Genomic DNA, 25653 nt, shown 5'->3' with positions numbered 1-25653 from the left:
TGTTGCTTGGAATCTATTGTGAATTTTGTCCTGTTCAATGTCCATACAAGAACATTATTAGAAATTTAAAATTTCTTTGTAGTAATTCACTTCGAGTAGCTCATGTTTACTCATATATTTAATTATAATCGTTTTATCACAATTAAACCAGTAAACTGTAAATTGGATAGTACTTTTACCAATTTATTAAACAATTGATTCTAAAACTTAACATAGAAGGTTGTAAACATATAATTACTATATGATAAATAGGTCTTCGGTAAGCTCGGCATCGCATGCACTTGAAAGTTGGCACCCAAAACATCATTGAGAAATTTATTACATCATGAGTCCAAAATTATCAGTTTCAATATCTTCAAGACTTCTGAAGAACTCTTCATATTCATTTTCAGGTAGGTTTTGAAGTGTTGAAGAAGCATTTGGAATAGAGTTTCCCACTATAGCACCATCAATTTGGCTGGCCAATTCATTTGCAACAAATGAATTGCTTAGGACACTCTGCAGTTTGTGAATATCTGATTCTTGAGTTTCACCAGAGTTCAGGTCTTGTTTTGGGCTCGCATTTAAGGGAGCAAATGATGTAGGGATACCTGCAGCAAATTCAGTTGTTGGATGGTTTATAGACTCATGCATATGCTCTTGTTGTTCTACTGTCATGATCAACAGAAGAGAAAATGTTAGTAATATATTCTTTAGCACACATTTGATTGTTGATTGAAATTCATTGGACTCATAAAATCAAGCATATCCCAATTCCTATTTGAGGATACTCAGCTCATAATTTCTTGCCTCTTAATAAATTTCAGTTAATAATAAAAGATGTGTTCCAAATGTGTTGCTATCATTTTTCTTAAAAAATGCCATTTTGTAATCTAAGATTAGTGAAAATCAAATGGAATTGATCTTATTGTATTTCTTTCACACCTAAGCATATGACAACATACCTCGGTAACTTGAACTCCCTAACGAGGAGGGAAACGTAGTCTTGCCACTAATGTTTGATGATGTACCCGCTTGATATGAACCATAACCGATAGTGACCTTATTACGCTTTAGCTGAAGTTTGTATCTCTGTGCATTGGTTGTTGATCATGTACATATTAAAGAACAAAGAACATGTTAATTTGTCATAGCAGGCATATTGTGATTCAAACAAGAATCGTGAAAGCAAGTGGGAAAAGGAAGATAAAAGTAACAATGCATCGTTGCATCCAAATTTTATGTAGTGATACAATTCTAATTAAACTATTAACTATATAGTACTACTATACCCATTTATCTTTTAAATAATGCAATTTCCAATTGAAAGAAGCAGCTATATTTAGGAGGTCCATTCCTATCACAAAAGAACTCATGTCTAACGAAATTAGGAACTAAAACTCCACTAAACCAAACCGACAATCCTATTGTGATGTCTTTGCATTCCTTCAGTTTTTTTTTTTTCCTTAAAGTAGCAGCTATGTGATATTAATAGAGTATTATATATATAAACCAAGTCATACTCAAACTTGTGGGTTAAAAACATGCAATAGTAATATTAAATATTATAAGAAACTATTCCATGTCTAATTAAGTTGAAGGGACATGAAAAACCTGCATATAACTTGAAATCTGGTTTAATGTTAGGTCAGACACTTTCATTAATTTTTGAATCGCTTTTGGACGAGCAACTGAACACAAAAACAAACAAAGAGCTGATGTTAAATATGTGATTAGTGATTACCTTATTATCAAGGATATTTCAAGCATAATCCATGATTAATAGATTATAATACTAATGAAAATTCAATATAGAATGGGAGAAAACATACTATTACTCTCAATGCCGCCTAGATATTCTAGGGCTTCTGTGAACTTTTGACGCAGCTCAAGAGTCCAAAGGATTTTCCTTTTCTTCGCAAATCCAATTTTGTGTTCTCTTCTTTTCTCAGTCTCCTTAGGTATATGGTTATCACGGTTAAAGTTCATCATGGCTGGCCTAAGTTCTTCTCTCTTCTCTCCTTGCTTGCTTTCATTACCATCATTATCAATCTTCCTTTCTTCCTTTTCTCTACAAGCCTGGCATTGTGTGCCAATAATTAACTGTTCAATGCAAGTATATATATTTTGGAATTTGTTTAATAGGTTTTCCTCAACCAGCCTTCTTTCTTGCACTTTTTATTTTTTGAATACATTGCCATGTTTAGAATATAGTTAATGTTATGCATGAAATTTACTGTTTTATTACGGGATAAATTATTGAGTAACATAATTGGTACTCGTAAGTTATAATTATTGTCAAAAGATTAGTCCTCTAAACATTTATGATCAAATTAGTCTCACAAAAATCTAGAAGGTCACCATATATATTATCCTCCAAAAAATTTGTCATTGTATTAATCATTAAAGGACTTAATTAGTAGCCAAATTAGTATTTAAAAATAGTATAACCAATTAGTTTCCATGGTGACTAATTAATAAGATGAAACATTCCAAACATTTTTGAGGGAACAATTAATATGATGATATTTTAGATTTCGAAGGAACTAATTTAGTTAGTAACTATTTAAAAAAAAAAACTAATGAAGTAACATGTGTAATTTCAAAAACCAACACGAGGGTTTACCATAAATTATTTATCATTTGGTTTTTGTAAATTCTAATCCCTATTAACAACATACCTTGTTTGCATGTTGTGCTTCTATTGCTGACTTAGGTTTTGACTGATGTGCAATTAGCCACAAGTATTGGAGATCCTCAAAAAGGATTGGTTCCTCGAGGAAATAACAAGGTCCTTTAGCTAATGTTTTCCAAATAGTATCCTCAGACCCTCCAGATGAGATGACTGGACATGATAAATATAGACAAAAAAAAAAAAGTAGTGAGATCAGAGAGTTAAATTGTTAGGAGAAAATTTAACTGCATCGAAAACCTGAAATTCCAACTCACAAACAACTGGAATGTCCTTCTCATGCAATAAATCCACAAACGCAAGGTCATGTAGGCCAGGCATGTTGAGTTTAACCATGACAAGTCTGAATTGATTTTCATGATTGGAAACCATGGACATAGCCATAGATACTTCATCTGTCAAAGTAACTGAGTAACCAAACAATTAGTAACTATTCACGTCAGTTACTCAAGCAATGGGATTAGCATTAAATTCAGCAGAAGAAAAAAACATAGTATTTTGTAAAGATAAATTTTTGTATAGCTTCCTCAACTAGCTCAACATGTATATATAGATGTCCTGATTAAACTCTTGCAGAATCAATTGAAGTAAGCTTTTTTTTTTTTAATTTCTTGTTTTGAGAATTAAATGAAAATATAGATGAGTCAAATGCAAATATAGTATGTGTAAAAAATTAATTACTATGTTTTAAGAAGCTCGATGGGTATCTTAATTTAGTTGAAAATAGTTTCAAAGTTTAGGTTAGATTCAAAAAAGTTGGTTATTAGTATTCTTACTTTTTAATAATTTAATTATGAATAGTATTAAATTTATGTATTTTGTTTTGAATAATATACTGGTAACATTTTAAGCCTAACGTTATTGGGTCATGAGTTACAGTTTGGTAAAGGTCGAGAAAATGAAATGATAAATATATATATATATATATATATATATATATATATATATATATATATATATATATATATTTGACAGAATATAGATTCTGGTTAATAGCCATGCCTGCCCAATTACCCATTAAGCACTTATATAGTTTGTCCTAGTCTATTTAGTATGTGGTTTATATATAACATTGAAAATACAAAGTAAAAACATGAGTATTCTTGATGCACACCAAGTCACCAACAAGGCAAAACAAGATCAATAAGTAAAACTTAAACAAAATGATAGGGTTTATGATTGAATTATATTGGATTAGTAATATGTTTTTAGTTTTTGAAATTTTTCTCAAATTTGGTTTTATATATCTTCAACTTTAACAATCAATAATTTTCATCCTTGTATTTTTTAAAATACCTTAGTTTTAGTCATTGAAGCTAACAAATTTTCCCTCATATAGGGACCAAGTTTTGATATTTCAAAAAGGATAGGGACTACAAAAAATAATATTTTAATAGTCACAAAAATCAAAATTTGAAAATCTTTCCGGATTAAAAACACTATTAACTAAGCAATCACTATAAGAAAAATTAAATTTAATGATGAAAAAATTTAGAATAAAATACGTTTTTTTCCCTCTAAAATATGTAAACTTTGGAATTGATTCCTTCAGAAATTTTCATCTCATTTCATCCTCCTAAATTTTTAATATATATTATTATTCATTCAGTATGTTAACTCTTGTTAGTGAATCTGTTTGTGTGGCAGAAAAGATTGAACATGGAATCTATTAGAGTCATTTTACAACATTTTTATATAAAAAAAAATAAAATTGGTAGTAGTGCTTGTTAAAAATACTATATTAATATGTTAGGCTTACTAACAGAGTTAACATACTGTATGAATAATAACATGTTAAATTTTTTGAAGAACTGAAATGAGACAAAAAGTTTTGGAGGGACTAATTCTAGATTTTCCATATTTTAGAGAGACCAAAAAAATACTCTACCCAAAAAAATTTATATAATTAAAAAATGTCTCTAAAATTTTTGTAACCTCAATTACTTAGGATAAAACAATATTAATTTTCATCACTGAATTTTGTCACTAATATATTGATTTTTTTTTGTAAAAAGTATTTTAAACCAAATTAAATTGATATGAAACAAAGTAATATAGAAAAAAGGCTTCAAAGTATACCTTTGAATGCATACTGCTTCAACAGTGATGACAGATACACAAGAGACAATGTGTTGTTATTTAATAGCAGAATGTTAAGCTCTGTTGCAAAGGAAGGAGGGCAATTAACCATTGATATTGATTGATCATCCATGTTTAGAACAAAAAGCTTAAAGAGAACATGTGATACAAGTTTAAACAACTAAGAAAATGATTAAACCATGGAGAGAAGAGATGGAGGAAGTGTTTGATGTATGCCAAGGGGATGATGCGCCAATTAAATAGTAGCAGAGATTGGACTTTTGGATGAATATTAGTATTTTCTACTGGCAGTTTTATAAAATTTTATTTTAATGAAGTAGACCAATTACCACCTGGTCAAAACCAAAAGAAAATGAAAGTCAAGAAAGGAACAAAAAATAAAAAGCATTTTAATGAGATTTAATTTACTTATAATAAATGACAAGACCTTCCTTTTATATACATTATTTTTTATGAAATTATAGAAATTCTTATATTAACATGTGGTATGGAATAATTAATACATTTATGTAAATTCAATGATGGTTATTTATGTTTGTGAACATTGCTTCACATTGATTATAAAATTATTATAATATTATTTTAATTCATGACTACATTTACTTAGTTATGGTCAAAGACCAAAGAAAGTTAAAAGATATATATATTTATTGCTATGGAAATTTATTATTATTATTATTATTATTATTATTATTATTATTATTATTATTATTATTATTATTATTATTATTATTATTATTATTATTATTATATTCTAAAGATAAAATCTTTTGTAAGTATAATTATTACTTTCAAATAATTTTTAATAAAAACTTAATCTTTAACATTGTTTTATTTTTTAATTTTACTATTCTATTATTTTATGTTATAAATTAACACAATTGTTGTAATAATTATAAAAAAAAATAAGATTATTACTTCTCAATGAATTTTTTTTATAAAATCCTGAAGTTAATTTTACCATTATCACTTTAAGAATATTTTATTAAATTCTCTTATCATAACATATACATTTTAATATTGTCTTTCTTGTAATTTCTATATCAAATCTATAATTTCTTTTTTTTAAGAAAAATTAAAGATAATGTTTTTGTACTTTTCAAAATTTGTCATTTAATTCTTCTATGTTTTAAAAGGAAGACACACATTTAGTGATATTATTAATAATTTTTCAGTAAATTTTAGAAACGTAAACATTAATCGATAACTAGTTGTTAATAGTTAATAAAGATTATTATATTTCTAGTAAATTTTGCATATAAATATAGACCACTTCTAAGGTGGATCTCTTGGGCAAGTGGTTCACGGTGATCCAGTTTTAAAACCGAATATAATAATATATACTTTTTATATTTTGTTTTCAACTTTTTTATAAGAGTAAAGATTAATTAAGTTTTTAGTTCTCAAATTATAGGAATTTTAAATTTTTTATCCCTAAATTATTTTAAAAAAAAAAATAGTACCTAAAGAATTTATCGTTATTATAAATAATCCTTAAACATTTTTTCATTATTATAATTAGTCCTTAAAGACATGAACAAAATTATTCTTTCTCCACATCCACAACGAATATCATCATAGATTGTAGATGAAGATGATAAATTATTGTTCTACGTCGAAAATCTCCTTAGTAGTTGTTATAAGTTCATAGGTACTTCAAGTGTTAGGATTCAATAATGGTTATTCTTTGTTTTTTCATTTTAATAACATAATATTTTAATTATTTACCTAAATATAATAAAACTTAGATGATATTTATGTGACATACAGGTAATATTTAATCTACCTTATTTTATGACACTTCATCATTTAATATATAAGACATTAACGATATAAAATATTTTTAATAACATAAATTCTTTAGGGATCAAATTTTTAAAAAATAATAATTTAAGAACAAAAATTTTAAATCTCATTAAAAACTTAATTAACCTGAGAATAATATTTGAAAGTGATGTTTCAATAACACCCTTCACTAATTTACAGTAATCAATCTCTGAGAACCCCCTCGAGAGGGTCACCCGCACACTGCAAATTTGTCGTTGAAATCTTGGTGCGACAAAGTGGTATCAATCGGTTATGGAAGATTTTCACTGCAAACGTTTGTTTGGAGGTACAATTGGTTGAGATATTAAATCGTAGTTGGTAATGGTAGCTAACAATGGATTGCTAGAGGATGAAAGCCTTTGCTTCGCAGTACAAGCGCCAACTCCTCTCCACTGTGCGTTGTCGCAGAGATGATTTTTAGCGGCATCACCACATTTTTAATTTTATTTTTCTTCTTCTCATTCCTCTTTTCCTTCATCCACACCATCATCTTCGCTGGAATCCTCATCTCTGCTACCACTGACATCCACAACACGTAACGTTTAGTGCTACACGGATCTTCTCAGCGGAAGCAATGGTTTTGCCAAAATGGATTTGTTGAAGAACTGAATAACATTCCTAGTAGTAGCAACATTCACAATCCTTCAAATGCCAATTTTGAATCTAATCTTTCACTTTTGCTCAATTAAAAATCATTAACCATGAAACCCAGTTAAACCCAATGCTTGTTCCTTCCTTTTGCCGTCTCCGGTGAGATTTGTGTAACTCCTCCGACGTCACTTTTCGTCGAGTCTCCATTCACTGCCATCGCAATGGATTCAAATCTTCAATTTTTTATTCTTAAGCACACCTTCTCTCGAACCACATCAACGACCGGTACCACAATATGAGTTCCTTGAAAGAGCTCGTGAACCGCGACATGTGGAGTTGCATCATCGACAATGAACATGGGTTTTTCTATTATAACAGATAGCTTAACTGCAAAGGATTTGGAGTTTGGGATGTGGAAATTGGAATTGGAATAATGAGTTTTAGGGGTTAGGTCTAGTGTTAGATTATTAGGGTTGGTTGATTTAAACTTTATGTTAAGCTTAAATTTCATTTCAGCCATGATTTATGAAGATAATTCTCATATTCTATTCTCAAATTCTATTATGGATTCAAAGAAATAAATAGATTATTCTTATTATTATGTTTGTTTTAAATTATACTTGTTTTCTTAGTTTTTAAAGTGTTTATTGTAATGTTATGCTTGCAAAGATTAAAAAGGGAGGGAAGATGAAGATTAAATTATATTTAGGGTAAATAGTCATTTTCATCCCTGAATATGTAGAGTGCTAACAAATTCATTCTTGAATGTGTCATGTAGACTCTTTAATCTTTTATTAATGGTAACAGATGAAAGTTAACAGATGGATGAATTTGTCGCACTTTTTTACTTTCGCGGACTAAAATTTGAATTTTCATCTTTCGAGACGAATTTGTCAGCACTTTATATGTTCAGGGATGAAAATAACTATTTATCCTAATAATAATGTATAAATCTATGCCATGTAATGTTGTGTTTTATTAATTGTTTGATCAAATGCTTTATCTAAATTGCAAGAGAAATTAAATTTAAGTTAAGTACTTGAATGAATTATTAAATTATTAGTTAGTGATGTTGAGTATGTATTTATGTATATTAGTGGGTTCTTGGTGTGTTTGGGCCTAGGGGGATGGGTTTTGAGTTATGAGAGAGTGTAGGTGTATTTAGTATAAGCAAGTAGGCATGGCAACGGGGTAGGTCGGGGCCGGGTTTTGCTTACCCCACCCCTGCCCCCAACTCCCCATTTCCCCCCACCCCCACCCCCAAAACCCAACAGGATTGTAGATTAACCTTCTATTCCTGCCCCGAACGGGGTCGGGTTTTCCCCGCCCCCAGCATGCTTGTAAAATCTTATGAAAAATATAATTTTTAATAACGATCACAACATATTTTTAGATTGTACATGACAACATAAAATCCTATCCAATAGTTTCAAGTTTTAGTATGTTATATATATGTAGGGATATTTTTGTAAATTAATTATTGACGGGGCGGGTTTGGGACAGGTATTAATAATCTCATCCCCGACCCTGAACCCAACTTTGGCTGTCGAGGAACACTCGAACCCGATCCTGACCTCAATCAACTTAGGTTTTCCCCTTCAAAATCGGGGGCAGGTCCGGGGTGAGCCTCACGGGTTCGGGCCCCATTTCCATGCCTAGAACCAAGGTGTAAAAAGAGGGGATTTGTAGAGTCATAAACCTCCTTACACTCACATTTCTGAAACTTCATTCAAAAGAAAGAAAATCCTTCATTCTCTTCTCATTTTTTCTTCTCCAAGAAACCACCAATGGAGGAACCTCAAGCTTTGGTGTTTGCAAAAGGGAACTCCTCTCTTCTTCTTTTTTGTGATTGTAGACTGTGCATATGTGAGATGGTCTTCCCCTCTTCCTCTGAGTCATTTTTTGTTTTCCTTACAGCACCCATGGACTTTCATGGAAAAGCTTTATATTGAGGTGTTTTGATTTTCATTTTGATTGGCTTCGGGTTATGGATGATGTTTTCTTAGTGTGGTTATTATGGAAGTGGAAGAAAGTTCCTCTCTTGGACCCAAAGATCATTCATTTTCCTTCTTTCTTCAAAAGTCACCATCTCGAGTTGTGTAGTTAAGGGAAGCTTAACTCATTCGAAATCTTTGTTTTGTGTGTTTAATCATTATTTTCGAGATGTTAAAGTGTGTTCTCTTTGGTTTTTATTGTCGAACATTGAAATATTTGAGTTCGAATCCATTTTGGCTTCCATTGGAAGATATTATATGGTAAAAGCGTGAACTTGCAAGTTAGTAGCACTTAAGTTGTGAATGTATGTATACATGATTTTGATGATGTCAAAGAAGAATCAAACAAGGCTGCTTCAAATGATAAGCATTTGCTTCAAGAATAATTCAAGAGTGCTTCAACAAGCAAAGCCATGTTTCAAGATTCATTAAAGACCAAGCCTTGCCTTAAAACAAAGTGTTTTCAAGACATTCAAGGCTCTGGTAATCGATTACCAGGAAGTGTAATTGATTACCAGAAGACAGGGTTGAGAAATAGCTGTTGAAAAATGTTTTGAATTTGAATTTTCAACATGTAATCGATTACCATATGTCTGTAATCGATTACCAACAACGAAACTTTGGAAATTCAAATTCAAAAGTCATAACCCTTCAAATTATAACTGTGTAATCGATTACACAAACATTGTAATCGATTACTAGTGGAAAGTTTTCAGAAAATCTGCCAACAATCACATCTTTTCATTAGATTTGTGAATGGCCATCAAAGGCCTATAAATAGGTGACTTGGGCACGAATTTTAGGCAGAGAGTTTTGCTTGGCAAAAATGTCTTATCCTCTCAAAAGACAATGAGAGAGATTCCAAAAGAACTTCATTGTCAAATGCTCTCTCAAGAAATCCTTGATCAAACACTTGCAAAATCTATAAGGATTCTTACATGATATTCATTGTAATATTCTTCTCTTGAAGAGAGAATTCTTCTTCCATTCTTCTTATTCAATGAGATTGGTTAAGAGACTGTGAGTCTCTTGTTGTAAAGGATTCCTGAACACAAGGGATGGGTTGTCCCTGTGTGGTTCAGACTTTGTAATGGATTTTACAAAGATAGTGGAAATCTCAAGTAGGTTGCTTGAGTACTGGACGTAGGCACGGGTTGTGGCCAAACCAGTATAAAACTGTGTTTGCATTCTCTCTTCCCTTATCTCATTTATGTTATTGCAATCAATTTTGCCTTGCATATTTATAGAACATTATTAAATTGATTGTTGTTGCTTCTTCTGCATTCTAAGCCTATCCCTCTTAAGATTATTGAGGCCACAAGGTCTAACATAAGTGAGCCTAAAATGGTGCTTAAGCGAGACTAATAAGCTGGTCATTGCAATTGGTCATTTAAGTACCCCTTGGCCTCTCTTAAGCGCAAGGTTACGGTAAGGAAGAAGTTGGAGCTCGCTAAAGCGCAAGGTCGCAGAAAGGAAGAAAATTGGAGCTCGCTTAAGTGCACCCTTAGCCTTGCTTAAGCTCAAGGTTACAGTAAGGAAGAAAAATGGTCCTAGCTTAAGCGCACCCTTAGCCTCGCTTAAGCACGGGGTTATAGTAAGTTGACAACTAGACCTTGCTTAAGCACACATTTGGCCGTGCTTAAGCAAGGGTAAGCAGAAAGGAAAGAAAAGGGACCTTACTTAAGCGCAAAGTTGATCACGCTTAAGTGTGAGTATTTGTCAAAATCTTCTTCCATGCATTTCAATTGAATTCTAAACTTAAATTCTTTGATTTGTTGGTAGATTTAAAAATGAAATGAATTGAGGTGATTTCTTGTTATTTCTTATGTAATTCACATTCATATATTGAGATTTATTGTTTGACTATGAGTACTTGTGATGTAAAGTCTCATGAGGTGTAGATGAACTATGTAAGAGTTCATGGGTGTGAGAATTATATGAATGGTGAATTGATAAGGAATTGAACAAGATGTATGTGATTAAATTGATGATATGATGGATTAAACTCAATATAGAATGGATTGAGAGTTATTGATGAAATGAATTATATTGATGATGGTGGATGAGTATAACAATGATGTTATATAATGTTGATGTTTAATTATAACATGCATGCATTGATGAATGACATTATATATGAGTAGACATGTAAATTAAGGGTGTTTAGTGGGCCCTTAACCTAGTGTTGGAGGTTGTCAATGGTGGCTAACGGGAATGGACCTATAGAATGGATGAGTGGCTGAATCCCTCAATCGGATAAGGTATTTCCAAGCCTTACTGAGGTAAGCCACTATCCACGCTCATCCATTTATGATAAAACTACACTTCCTTCGTATGATTAGTTCGAGTCTCCCTGAATGGTCAATGTGTGACTATGTTAAAGGATGTGCTTGAATTAATTGCTCAGACGGTAAAAGTCTCCCTGGAGTAAAGAGTCAACATGACATAACATAATAATTAGACATGTGATAAATAATTGTGATTTGAGATTGATGTGCTACTTTAGGAGTTGTATAATTATATTGTTATAAAAAATGTGAAAGATTTTCCTTAACTCTGTTAGGAATGATGATTTATATTGTTTTAATTATGTGATGTTTTCTTTTTAAATGAGTTTACCCTTGCATTTTCTAGTAACTATGATAATCATGTTATTTGACACGGAAGCCAATTATGATGTAGCTTCGGAGGAGCATGTCATTCATGGTTAATGTGGGCTTGATAGTGGACTTAGGGGTGAGATCTGAGCCTTGTCATTTATTTATATTTTATTTTAGTGGGGATCAGCTTAGGGCTTAGATATGTTTATGGATATGTGTTGTATTTATTCCCTTAATGAGATCCCTTGGGATTTATTTTGGAGTCTTGTTTATGAGGTTTTCATGATTTGGTGTCTTAAGACACAAATACTTTATATCTTATGTCTAGAGGACTCTTTTAGGTGTGATGTTTATATAACATGCTTGGTATCGCAAAAAATCCATAATATTTTCATTAATTAAATTAATTTAAGAGCTTTTAAAATGATTAAAAGTGAATCTTCTATCAAATACTGGGTGTTGCTACGTGCACCACCATGCAAATTACTGGTACACCTAGCATAACTTGCGCAATTCTCATTTGCCCTTCCATACGGATTGCCCAATTCGTAAGTGACCCAAACAATTTTTTTAATTTTTTTAAAAAATATTTTACGAATTATTTTAAAATTAATGACCCATGCAGGAATTGAACTTGGGACTTTCGTTATTAACATGATGCTCTAACCAACTAAGTTGATAGGCCAATTATATTATAAAATAATTAATGTCGCTATATGTAACACTAAAATTTCTAATGTATATTTAATGCACATGTAAATTTAGATAATAAATTTTGTGACAATTAATTTTGATCTAATAATTAATTTTTTTACATATATAAATTGTAAATAAAAATCATATGTTTGTTAACATAAATCTACTAATGTATTTTTTGACCTTATTACAATTAATTTTGATCTAATAATGTATTTTCTTACATATATAAATTTTAAATAAAAATCATAAGTTTCATAAAAATTCATATATGTAAACATATTAATTATTAGATCAAAATTAATTGTCACAAAATTTATTATCTAAATTTACATGTGCATTAAATATACATTAGAAATTTTAGTATTATATATAGTGACATCAATTATTTTAAACATAATTGGTCTATTAGCTTAGTTGGTTATTGTGCTAATAATCCGTAAGCCTCATCCGTATGAGCTACGGATTGCCAATTTGTAAGCCTCATACGCAATCCGTATCAATTTTATGGAAGGGTAAAATGGATATTGCACAAGTTATGCTGGGTGTACTAGCAATTTGCATTGTGTGCGTAGCAATACCCTCAAACACCGGACTATCTATATTATGGGCCATTGCTGGTGCCTTTGTTGCTCATTGGGCTTCAGGCTTCGTATTAATTCTTTTTCAGGCTGCTACTTTCTGCACCTCCAAGTTGCTTCATGCACCTTTATTGGGATGTTTCTTTACCTTCTGGATCGGTCATTTTGGAAGCCAAAAAAAAGATCCAAGAAGTAACTTGGAGATGCAGGAAGGAAAAACCTTATTTTTGTATATAGCTTTGCACGAGCATGTATATGGGAAAGTTGAAAGAAATGAATTTTCAAAGAGTTAATTATATTGTTCATTTCTTTTAGTTTGTACTATATTGGTTTTTATTTAATTAAGTTTTCCTTCTTTAAGGATTAGGTACATTTAGACCCCTTATTAATTTATTTTATAAAAAATAATAAAAATATTATTTATATTTAAAAAAATTGTTACAATAAATTTAGATGAGTTTGGAATCAGAAGCTCATCATGATTAAGACATATTTCAAGACTCAAAGAATATTTACAAAGATACTTATAAATTATCTACCAAGAAGGTTTTAACATTGACTGTAAAATTCAAACTCAATAACACACGCCCTTGTGGGATATAAGTTTAATCCTTAATAATTGTATCAACATTTGTTGGTATTTTTATTTAAATATTTAAGAGCATATAATGAATTTGAAATATTTAAAAGTAAAAAAAAATGAAAATGTTTGAAAAAATTTATAAAATAGGATATCATGATTTGAGTAAGGAAAATTTGGAGATTTTCATTTGAATGATATGATGTTTTAGTTGATAAATTTTAACTATTTTCTTTAAACTTCCCAAAATAAATTTAATACAATTTAGTTAATTTAATTTGAGAATATTTTAAATTAGACATAAAAATTTAACAATTTTACATAAATAAATTAATGATAAAAGTATATTTATTTAAATTTAAAAACAAAAGGCCCTAAAATAACAAAATCATATATACTTAAAATTAAAAAAATCCCAAGAGCAATCAAAAGGAATTGAAATACCACCCATTGGTTTTCTTCTTTATTCCCACTGTACCAAAAAAAAAAAAAAGAAGAAGAAGAAGAAGGAATTGAAATAAATGCAGTGTGGTTGTGGTGCCTTAATCTTGAGGGCACCACAGTCAAACAAAATAGGAGCAAAGTCATAAGAGGTGCCATTGAATTGGTGTTCACTCAATGCTGGCCCATGGGAAATAATAAGTACGAGCATAAAAGAAGAAACGTTTAATCTAATCATGAGTCATTTGATAAGGTGAAAAAGTGCATTATTATCCGATAGGAGAAAAAATAACACAAATAAGTTGAGTTTCTTTTATAAATTAATTTATATGCTTTATTTTCAGAAAAAGTTAAATAAAATTCTATAAATATTAAGTTTTAAAATAATTTTAGTTTTAAATATTTATTTCATTTTATTTGTTAATTTTTTCTCTTATAAATAAACAATTGAACGACGATGATGAGTGACGGTTCCCTTATAGTAAAGGAAGGAACAAAAGTGATGCAGCGGGTAGAAAGGTTCTGCCGCGACAGGACGTCATGGAGAAGAAAAACACCAATGCATAATAAAAGATCTTTCATGCCTTATCTACACACTTATTATTGGAAAAAGTTTTTGGCTTTAACCGTTTACTTTTCTCCTCATAATTATTTTATATATTCTTTTAATGAAATGTTATTTTAGGTTTTAGATATAGATTTGCTTTTATATTATTTACATGTTTTATATCTACTAACTAATATTCTCAGGTGCCTAAAAAAATATTCTCAGGTTACAATTAAGTTCCTTAAACATGGTTGTCCTGTTTATATCATCATTGTTTTAGCATAATTCAGAGTATCTATGGGATTTTTTTTAAGAGGGAGGATTCTTGTAGTAGTCTCATCTCATGTTTTGCAGGAAGTTAATCAAGTTGTGAGGCTTGTCTTTAGAAGGTCAGACGAGTCTTTGATATTGTTTCATATTTTATTTCAAACATTGTTATGGCTAATGTAATTTCCTCCATGGTTCTATGCAATTTTTAGTGCTTTCCTTTGAATTTTTTTCCTAAAGTCCAAAAAAACTAATACTTTAAAAAACGAATTATAGTCTTATTTATATTAAAATATGATATATGTTAATTAATTGGTTAATATGTATAAATAGTTTCAAGTTTAAGTTGTGCAATAGTAGTTATTATGTATATAATCTCATAATAAATAATTTATACTATGATCATTTGGCATTTAATACCAAAATCTAATCTCAAATTTGATTGAAAAAAGATTTTTTTTTTTCACTTAATGATTATATATTGACCGAAAATTCAATAAAATTTACATTGTTATCTAATTATGAATTATCATTGGTATTACTTTTAAGATAATTATTGTAAAATTAAAAAAAAAACTTACAACACACAATAGTTTATAATGGAATAATAGTGTAAGATTATTTTATACTGTTTATATATTGTCTTTTTTATTTTTATGATGTATATTAACTGACATAAGATTTCCATAAAAATATTTAACTAACATAAGATTGTTGTATATTAATTAATGATTTTTAAATTTGAGCCCTGGATATAAATTATGTTAAACATTAATTTAGGAAAAAATATTTGTTATGTATGTTGATTTTATTTGATTCCAACAATATTTTTTTCATATATGATACACTTGGCGTAAAAAAAATATTATGATAACATTTAGCATGGTCGACCCAAGGCTTAAAAAAATATTTGAGATATATATTTTTATTTTAACTGAGAGTTATGTGTGGGCCTTTTTGCTTACATGTGTAGCCTTTTTTGTTTTTTTTTAAATAAAAAATATTTATTTTTGTTAGTGAATTTAAAACTTGAGCTATAGTTCATTTACCTTTGAATTAACACTGATATTTAGCCATTTAGGTTGTAAGATGATTTTAGTACTATTAGTTAAGGTTGGTAACCATAAACAATCTTTAAAATTACATTTATTTTCATTCAAATTAAATTAATCTTTACATAATTAGTAATGGTTTTTTTAGTGGAACTTCGTAGATATCGTTAATAAATCAAATGAAAGCATTATTTCAAAGGAGAGAATGAATTTGGCCTGAAGCATTCCCTTTCCTAAGTTCTCAAAAAAAGTTGTTTAGATAATCCCACAAGCCCATCAGGAACAAAATTTGTATATCTAGTATCTACTAATATTCTAATATGATACACGAAACACTTTTCAAATTGACATTTGGGTTTTTTATTAAATAAGTTTCTTCATAAATACTAAAGTTAGTTTATGAATAAGTTAAAGTTAACTTTTCAAAAAAGTTAATATAATTTAGCTTATTAAAAAATGATTTTAATTTATCCATAAGTTAATTTCAGTTTATGGGATGCACTATTTCATTTTTTAAAAATATTCTTTATGCTTGTAAAATAAATTATCTAAACAAGATTATAATTACTAAGCATTTTTTTCTTCAATAAAGACCCTAATAGAATTTTTCAAAAGCCTAACAAAAAAAGAAAGGTTAAAAGACAATGTTCCAACTCTAAGAGATAGAAAAACGAACATTTCCTTCGTAAAGGTAACTAACATACAAGGATCGAAAAAACTATGGGTACTTAAGATCTTGTTACTTTTTGATATAGGATTGTCTACTCCACAACAAGAGAAAAGAGTTGTGATTCTTGGACAGATGCTTCGGGCATATGACTGGAGACAAAAGTAAATTCCTGGACCTAGAGAAGAGAAAAGAGTGGAGGTTCTGTTGCCTTTGGAGGTAACAAAAAAACCCTCATCAAAGGAGTAGGTAAAATTGGTAAACCAAACTTTATTCAGATTGAAAATGTCTATTATGTAAAAGAATTGAAACATAATCTTTTTAGTATCAGCCAACTATGTGACAATGGCTATAAAGTTAAGTTTGAACCAAATGCTTATCTGATTAAAGAAGCATTAACGGAAAAGATTCTATTTTCAAGTATAAGAGAGAGAGAAACCTCTATATGATATGTCTAGAGTCCTTACCCAACCAATTATGTCTAGTAGCCTTTGATAGTGATAAATGGCTATGGCACAAAAAAGTAGGTCATCTCAACATGAAAACTCTTTCTAAGCTCTCCAAACACAATCTGGTGAGAGGGTTACCAAACATTAAGAGAAAGACAGAATTGGTGAGGCTTGTGCCAAGGTAAACAAACCAAAGGATATTGGCAAAAACAAACCCTTGGTTGCTTGGTCAGTAGTTTGTTCTCCAAAAAAAGAATGAGGTTTAGGCCTTTTTAATCTCAAGGACTGGAACATTGCGCTTCTTTCCCGTATCCTGTGGGACTTTCATTGTAAGAAAGTTTCTCTATGGGTTCGGTGAGTTCACCATTACTATTTCAGAGGGAGCGATGTGTGGAATTACAATACTTCTTCATCAGATTCAATTTTGATAAAGAAAATCATTCAAATAAGGGACTTTATTATCTCCAAAGAGCTAAGTACGGAAGAGGCCAAAAAGAGGATTCAATCTTGGAGCACTAATGAACAATTACTTGTTGGCAAAGTCTATGAATATATTAGAGGTGTCAAGCCTACTGTTAGTTGGTGTTCTATTATATGGAAACACTTAGCTTGTTGGCAAAGTCTATGAATACATTAGGGGCAGATCCACATAAGGTGTTCAAGGAAAATTACGTTGTCTGGCTATAGCAATTACAGTCTACTGCATCTGGCTGTCTAGGAACAAGCTGATTTTTTAAGATTATCAATTTTCTGTAATAGAGGTTATTAGCAAGATTAAGTTTCTTATATATAGACAAACGTACCTGTTGCATTTGTTTTAACATCTTGATATAGGCTTTCTTGTATTAGGGAAACTTTTGATTTTCTCTAGCTGCGGGGTATGTCCCGTTTATTGTTGTATCATTTTGGGTTTAATATAATTTACATTTTTCCAAAAAAAAAAACAAACCAAATCTAGTTTTCACTCTAAAAATGCGGTATCTTTCCAAAGAGTCCTAGAATTACTACATATAGATTTTTTTGGTCTAATCAAAACACCTGGTTGAAAAAATATGTGAATTTGTAATAGTTGATGACTTCTCTTTAGTCTAATCAAAACACTTAGCCTGGGTGAAAAAATATGTGAATTTGTGATAGTTGATGACTTCTCTTTATTCACATGGGTTTTATTACTTTCACATATCAGATTTAAGAGGGTCAAGCCCTTTTGGTGGGGTGTTTGACCTAGACCGTCTAGGTATCCGATCTTGGTCAAATGATATTTTCTAATGTCTTGGTTTGCAGCCTAAGCCCCGTGGTCCTGGCCAAGTAGGTGCTTGGTTAAGGCCGAAGGGGTTCTCAACAATACCCATGAAAGGATTGTGTCCCCTATAAGTACAATAGACAATTTCCATATTTTAGTGAATTGTGTGAAGGATTAATTTGTTACTTATATTTTCGCTTTACTGTACTGCTACATCTTTAGAATTCAAGTCACAGTGATTGATTAAAAACAGCCTGGTACCTTGCATTCCGAGTTGTATAGAATAATTGAACAGCAAATGAATCTTAACATGTGACATATGCATGCGTGAGCCATGTGTTCTACACTTCTAGCTGCTAGTAAGTTTGAATCTTGTCCTCATTTGCATTGAATATTAGTTTAGTTCGTTTTTTAATATATCGAGCAATTTAAATGTTATTATACGTATATTAAAATGAATTAGATTGATTTTTTTCTAAATTAATACAAGTAAAAACTATATTTTAAGTAGTCTTATTAAAAATTATGTGAAAACGACACTTTTACATTTATTTAATAATATGTTGATCTCATGGGTCGATTAATATGAAGGTTTAATTGTATTTTTTATTTTTAATTTTTGGTAAATTTTACTCCTAATTTTTTAATTTGGTGCATGTTATTTTAGTTTTTAAGATTCTTACCAATTTTACCCTCCATCATTTTACTACTAATACAATTATATTTTTTATCTTTAATTTTTTTTAGCAAATTATACTTCCAATTTTTTAATTTGTTGGTGAATTTTATTCCTAACTTTTGTGTTTATTATTGGATAAATGACAGAAGATAAAATTTGTAAAATTCTTAATAATTAGAAGTAAAATACATCAAATTAAAAAGTTGGAGGTAAAATTTGTTAAAAATTAAAAAATTGAAGGTAAAAATTGTAATTAAGCATTTAAGCCTAGGATGAATTATTTTCTTTTTCCTAATTAAATATGAATTATTTTATTACTTTAAAAACTGCGACAGGTGTAACTTTTATGATCAGACAAATCTTAGATCTTCTTTTTCATATACTATTTCGCAATGCCTTTTAAGAAATAAGAACCATATGGTATGGGTCGATATCGATTGGAATCTGAACCATTTTGATGTGCGGGATTGGACTTCTTCGTCGGTATTCAAACCCCCTTTTGAAATAAATTGATAATTGGATTAGTGCATGTAAGTCACATGTCCTCTCGTAGGCCTTAAGTTGCATCAATAATATTTTACGTCCCAATTTGAATTTTGAAGAAATAAATCAATTAATTTCTTGTAAGAATAGCTCAACTCGTCAATAATTGGGCGGCACTTTCATCCGCAGATAACAAATATAAATTTCTACGTAATATGCGACAAATTATATATTTCTTTTTGTATGTAGGAATCGAAGGAGTGCGCACTACTCAACCAGCTAGATTATTTTGGTAAAAATTATATAAATTGCCTGAACTAATAAAAATTCAACAATTTCTTGAAAATTAATAAGGCTAGTACCTTCAAAGAATTACTAGATTTTGATACAATTCTATCATAATTTAACCATCTATTATAATAAAATCAAATCATTAAAAAGTTAACTATTCTAATTATTACTTAAGAAATTTAAATCTTTAGATAAATCAATACGTCATTAAATGAGCAATACATTTTCTGTAAAAAAAAAAAAGCAATGCATCAATAATACAGCCAATTTAGTCTTTAAAATAATAATAATAATAATAATAATAATATTTTAATCCTTGAAAAATGGTATAGTTATAAAAATAATTAAACGATGATCATTTTAATTCTTAAAATTATAATAACAAGGACTAGAATGGCTAATATTTAGTAACTTTAAGGGACTACGTATAATAATACTTTTACCATTATAATAACTAAACTGATCAGTACTTATAAAGTCAGAGATTCATTTAATATGCTATTTTTGTTAAATAGTATCATAAATTAAGTGTAAATAATATATTTTTTTGGCAGTTTAATCCATGGGGCTGTTTATAGCTAGCACACATAATAGGGAACATCTATAGTCATATTTTTTGGCCAATGGAACTTAGTCTTTTTAGACAAAGGGCTATTTTGTATTCTGTATTCCTCGTACAGATGACCTCTGTATTTGTTCCTTATGGGATATATATATATATATATATATATATATATATATATAGCCTTTAAAAAATTGGGTGAATATTAAGTCTAAATAATTTTATGATAATAACGTGATCAATGTTAATTTAAATACTTATTTTTCTTTCAAAAATAACAAAAAAAGTTCCTGGTCCTGTAAAATAATTTACATAGATATGCTTAAAATTTAAACCATTATATTTAAGAGTTGACCTTTTGGAGCTCAATAAATAAACTTTTAATTAATTGGGTTTCTTCTTTGCTTCTCATGGAAGTATGATTATTTAAGGTTACATAGTTATTACATCAAATATCAAATATGATAAAATGTGCAATATGGATTCTACTATGCGCAAATTAAAACTCAAAATCATTGGAAATGTATTGGAAGATATAATTATAATTAGTTTCAATTATAAACAAATTTGTTATATTAAAATAAATGTAATTCATATTCATATCTCAAAATAAAATAAAAAAAAGATAAAAGTATAATTTAAGAATTTTCCAAGAAAGATAAATGCCTTTTTTTTATATTTACTTTTATTTTAACTTTAAGTGATTAAAACGCAGCACACACTCTCAAAAAATACTCCATGACCAAAATAACAATGATGAGATTAGAACCTTGGAGTGAAGAAGCTGGTAATTATGTTAATTCTGATATGATCTACATCTTGGCGTGGGGTAAGAGGACTCATAATCGTTATTGAGTATATGATTTGTCTAAGCAAGCATCATTACATAATTAGTCATACCTGTCCTGTACGATGCATTAATTTATTCCAAACAGTTTTCAACAATGCCATGAATGATACTTTGGCTACATAGGTTAGCACCAATAATGTTAACGAACTATTTATCACATACATTTACATTTCAAGAAATTTACAAATTATGATTGTATACGTCTCACAGTGTAAGAATAAAAAAAAATACTTCTAAAAATGCATCAGATACATTGTCTCCACGGTCGAGCTAGGCAAATTATACCTGGTTTAATTATTTTTTGATAATCCCACTTCAACTAATGACTGGACAAACAAAAATAATGAGCTTTTAGAAGTTTACGCTAATTTATTGAAAGTGCATTTAACCCTTATTTTTTTTATGAAAAAGAAAACTCATTTAGTTCATCTAGTTGGACAAACATTACCTTTTAATTCTTATATTTTTTTTATTGGCCATAGTTTAAAACAAAGTAGTACCCACTAAAGCAGTGACTAATCTTCTATGAGTGCACATACATAGAATTTGAACCTTAAACCCCTTGGACACAATCGCTATCACTTATGCCATCGGTGAGATTTTATTTTTTTTTGTGTCGCAATCATTGTTATTGGTTGAATTCTTACATTATAAAACCATTCCTTTTAGTTTTTGTATACAAGCAATTTCAAATCATTTTTTGTCCTTGTTAATACATACATTTTATCCTTTAGTCCTTGCTATTTTGTAAGATAAGGACTAGAAGAGATTTAATTAAAAGTGCTTGTATTGGAATTAAAAGAGATGATTTTAAATATAAAGACTAAAATGCAAAATTTGTGCAATGATAAAAATTAAATGAATGCTTTTTTCTTCTTCTATATTTTAATGTTTACATCAACTCTTCATATATTGTCTAAAAAAAACAACTCTTCAGTCTCCATACATGAGCTTCTTTGTTTTATAGTTATTTGAATGCAACTTGTTAGAACAAGGAGAATTAAGGTTGCTTTTAACAAATTAGGACTCATTTTTTACTATCATGTTGCATACTTGTGAGTAATTCAATTTTGTTGTAGTTAGTTGGTGCTTAAGTCTGTTTTCTATTATGATAGTTAATGGGCCTATAAGTTTGTTAGAGCCCAACTGTTCAATTAGTGTGGCTGTTAGAGTTAGTTGAACTTGAGCCAATTGTATAAAATGTTGTGTGTGTATACTTGTGAAGTGTGTGTGAATAATAATCGTTTTTCTGCTTTCACTTCTTCTCTATTCCTCTGTAAACTTTTGTTGTGAGTGTGTGTGATAGAGTGTTCTTGCACTAACAATGGTATCATGAGCTTTGTTTGAATTCTTGGAGTGAGAGTTATGGGGAAATATGTTTTTTCAAATAGAAATCTTCCAACCTCCCTACTTATTTTGACTAACAAGAACTATCATAGGTGGTGTGCCCATATGAGAGTTATCTTTTGATTTCAAGACGTCACTAAAATAGTGAGACATGGGCTCCAAGAATTGAAGAAAAATCCATCTGATGTACAAATAACAACCCATCACGATGTAGAGAAGAGAGATGGCAAACCCTTGCTCATCATCCATCAATGTATAGATGCAAATAATTTTGAGAAGATTGTCTTGGCCAATACAACAAAGGTGACATTGGACATCCTTCAGAGAGCACATGGTGGTGCTAATAAATTAAAGATGGTGAAGTTGTAGACATTCAGGAGGTAGTATAAGCTATTTCAAATGAATGTGGGCGAAAGTGTTGTTGAGTACTTCACTAAGTTGTTGATCATTACAAATCAAATGAAAATTAATGGTGAATAACTGACAACTATGATGATTACTGAGAAGGTCATGAGAATCTTGACCCCGAGGTTTGATTATATTGTAGTACCAATAGAGTAGGCCAAGGATCTCGAGGAAATGCAAGTGAAAGAACTACAAGGTGCTCTTGAAGTACAAGAAATAAGGATGAACAAAAACAAGAAGAAGAACAAAAACAAGCCTTACAGGAAAAAAACCTCCATAAAGAATGATTGATGTAGAAACAAGAATAAGAAGGAGAACAAGAAAATCGAAGAACAACGAGTGGCAGAATAATGGAGCAGGGAAAATAGTACAATGGATCAAAATCACAATGAAAATAATTATAAGAAGAATGAAGGTCATGATAGGTATAGCAAGAATAAATTTAATAAGAAATAAATTCAATTCTATAACTGTCAGAAATGGGGACATTTTGCTTATGAGTGTAGAAGATAAGGCACAACTTGCACGTGATGAATATTCTGATTTAGAACATGTCTTAGTGATGGTAACTACAAATTTTGAAGGTGATTCTTCTTATCATTGGTATTTGGACACAAGTTGTTCAAATCATATGTCAAGGAGAAATGAGTGGTTCATTGATCTTGATGAAAAGGTGAAAATCAAGGTGAAGTTTGGTGACAATTCAATAGTTATTGTTGAAGGTGTTGGTAAAGTGATGATTAAAAGGAAGGATGGAGTAAAGGATTGCATTACAAATGTTCTCTATGTTCCAAAATGAAGAACAATTTGTTGAGTCTTGGGCAATTTCCAAAAAAGGGTTATTCTATGAGTCTACAACAAAACTCAATAAAGGTGTATGTTGTTAATAGAAAGTTGATCCTGAAACTTCCTTTGTCAAAGAACAAGACTTTCAAGATTGGAATTCAAGTACTTGAGAAAGAGCACTTTGCTGCCACCTTGAAAGCAGTGCATTGGTTGTGGCATTACATGTTTGGACACCTGAATTTCATAAGTTCGAACCGATTACAGAGTAAGAAAATGGTACAAGGTCTTCCACAAATAATGGAACCACACAACAGATATGTGAAAATTGTTATGTGAGCAAGCGGACCGGAAATGCATTCAAATCCAAAGCCCCTCCCATATTAAGGGACAAGTTAGAAGTGATATATTCATATGTGTGTGTGGAGCCTTTGAGGTCCAGTCTCTTGGAGGTAACAATTACTTTGTATCTTCCATTGATGAATATACAATGATGATGTGGATTTACCTGCTAAAAAGGAAGAGTGAAGTGTTCCTTATTTTTAAGAAGTTTAAATTGATGTGTAAAAAACAAAGTGGGAAGGCAATTAAGGTGATAAGGAAAAATGGTGGAGGTGAATATACTTCACATGAATTTAAAAAATATTGTGATAAAGAAGAAATGCTTCATGAAGTAACTACTCCTTATACATCCCAACACAATGGGGTGGCTGAAAGAATGAACATAACTATCATGAACATGGAGAGAAGCATGTTAAAAGGCATGAAATTGCCTAAGTATTTGGGGGAGAAACTATGTTAGCGACTTCCTTCATATTAAATAGAAGTCCTATAAGAGGCTTGCACGAGAAAACTCTAGAAGAAGCTTGGTTTGGAAGCAAACTTAATGTGTCACACATCAAGATCTTTGGTTCCTTATGCTTTAAACATGTTCCAGTTAAGTGAGGAAGAAGTTGGATGATAGAAGTGATCTAATGATCTTCATTGGGTATCATCCAACTGTAACTTACAAACTATATGATCCAAGAGGCTAGAAAACAATAATGAGAAAAGATGTAATTGTAGATGAGTCAAAATGATGGAATTGGGATGAGTCTAGTCCCAAAGCTAGTGTGGAGAATAGATTACTTGAGGACCAAATTAGTGAACCTAAATTATCAAAAAAATTTCAAACTAAAATACCTCAAAGAAATAGGAAACAAACTCAAAAGATTGAATAATTGTGAGATGTTTCCTAACAAACTTGTGACATAAGGAGATTTGGTCCATCTAGCCTTGTTGATAGAGGTGCAACCAACCCGTCTAATGATCCTTTATATGGGATTGGAGGTCCTATGACAAGGTCCAAGACTAAGAGGATGAAGTAAGCATTGAAAGACCTGATTCTAAAGATCAAAGAGAAAGAAGACCAATGTGAATTAAGGGTTATACCTAATAGGGTCACTTTCCTACAAATTGATGAAGATACTTTGGGGCCAACTTGAAGAATCACTTTGGGAAGCCCAATTTACAAGACAAGAAGCATCCAGGGGTTGAGTTGATCAATTTTGGCGGACTATTAATATTTGGTTGATTAGATAACAACTAAGTCCAATTTGTGTCATTTATTTGTAATTTTTGTACTATTTTATGGCTGAATTTTCTGGTGACCTTTCATTTTCTCTTAGTCTTACTAAATGCTTTCTAGAATGCTTTAGGTCATTTAGTGGCTAGCGGGAATTTATTTTCATGTTTATTGTCATTTTTCATTTAGTGGCATGCACTTATCAATGCATCTGGTAAATGTATATTAGTGAAAATTTATTATAGCATTTCAAGATTAGCCTATAAATAGGGAACTCTTGTACTCTCCAAAGGCAGAATTTGAGGATTAATGAAATTTGAGAGTTTCTCTATTGTAAGAGCTCGATAGTGTTGGTTATACCGGAAAGTCACGGTTAGGGTCAT

General features: G+C 30.2%; 1 protein-coding gene across 1 annotated transcript in view; it reads right to left on the bottom strand.

The window, feature by feature from the left end:
• Nucleotides 1-318: 318 nt before the first annotated feature.
• Nucleotides 319-25653, bottom strand: part of LOC114424050 (two-component response regulator ARR18-like) — a 37989-nt gene continuing 12654 nt past the window's right edge. Inside the window, exons 2-7 of the mRNA XM_028390918.1 lie at nt 2929-3078; nt 2661-2824; nt 1812-2058; nt 1594-1670; nt 945-1071; nt 319-590 (exon numbers count right to left, since the gene is read on the bottom strand). Of these exons, the coding sequence (XP_028246719.1) occupies nt 319-590; nt 945-1071; nt 1594-1670; nt 1812-2058; nt 2661-2824; nt 2929-3078 (1037 nt within the window). The remainder of the gene's footprint in view (nt 591-944; nt 1072-1593; nt 1671-1811; nt 2059-2660; nt 2825-2928; nt 3079-25653) is intronic.

This window comes from Glycine soja, chromosome 8, assembly GCF_004193775.1.
Source record: "Glycine soja cultivar W05 chromosome 8, ASM419377v2, whole genome shotgun sequence".
Classification (NCBI taxonomy): Eukaryota; Viridiplantae; Streptophyta; class Magnoliopsida; order Fabales; family Fabaceae; genus Glycine; species Glycine soja.
This window is presented reverse-complemented; position numbering and strand designations above follow the sequence as displayed.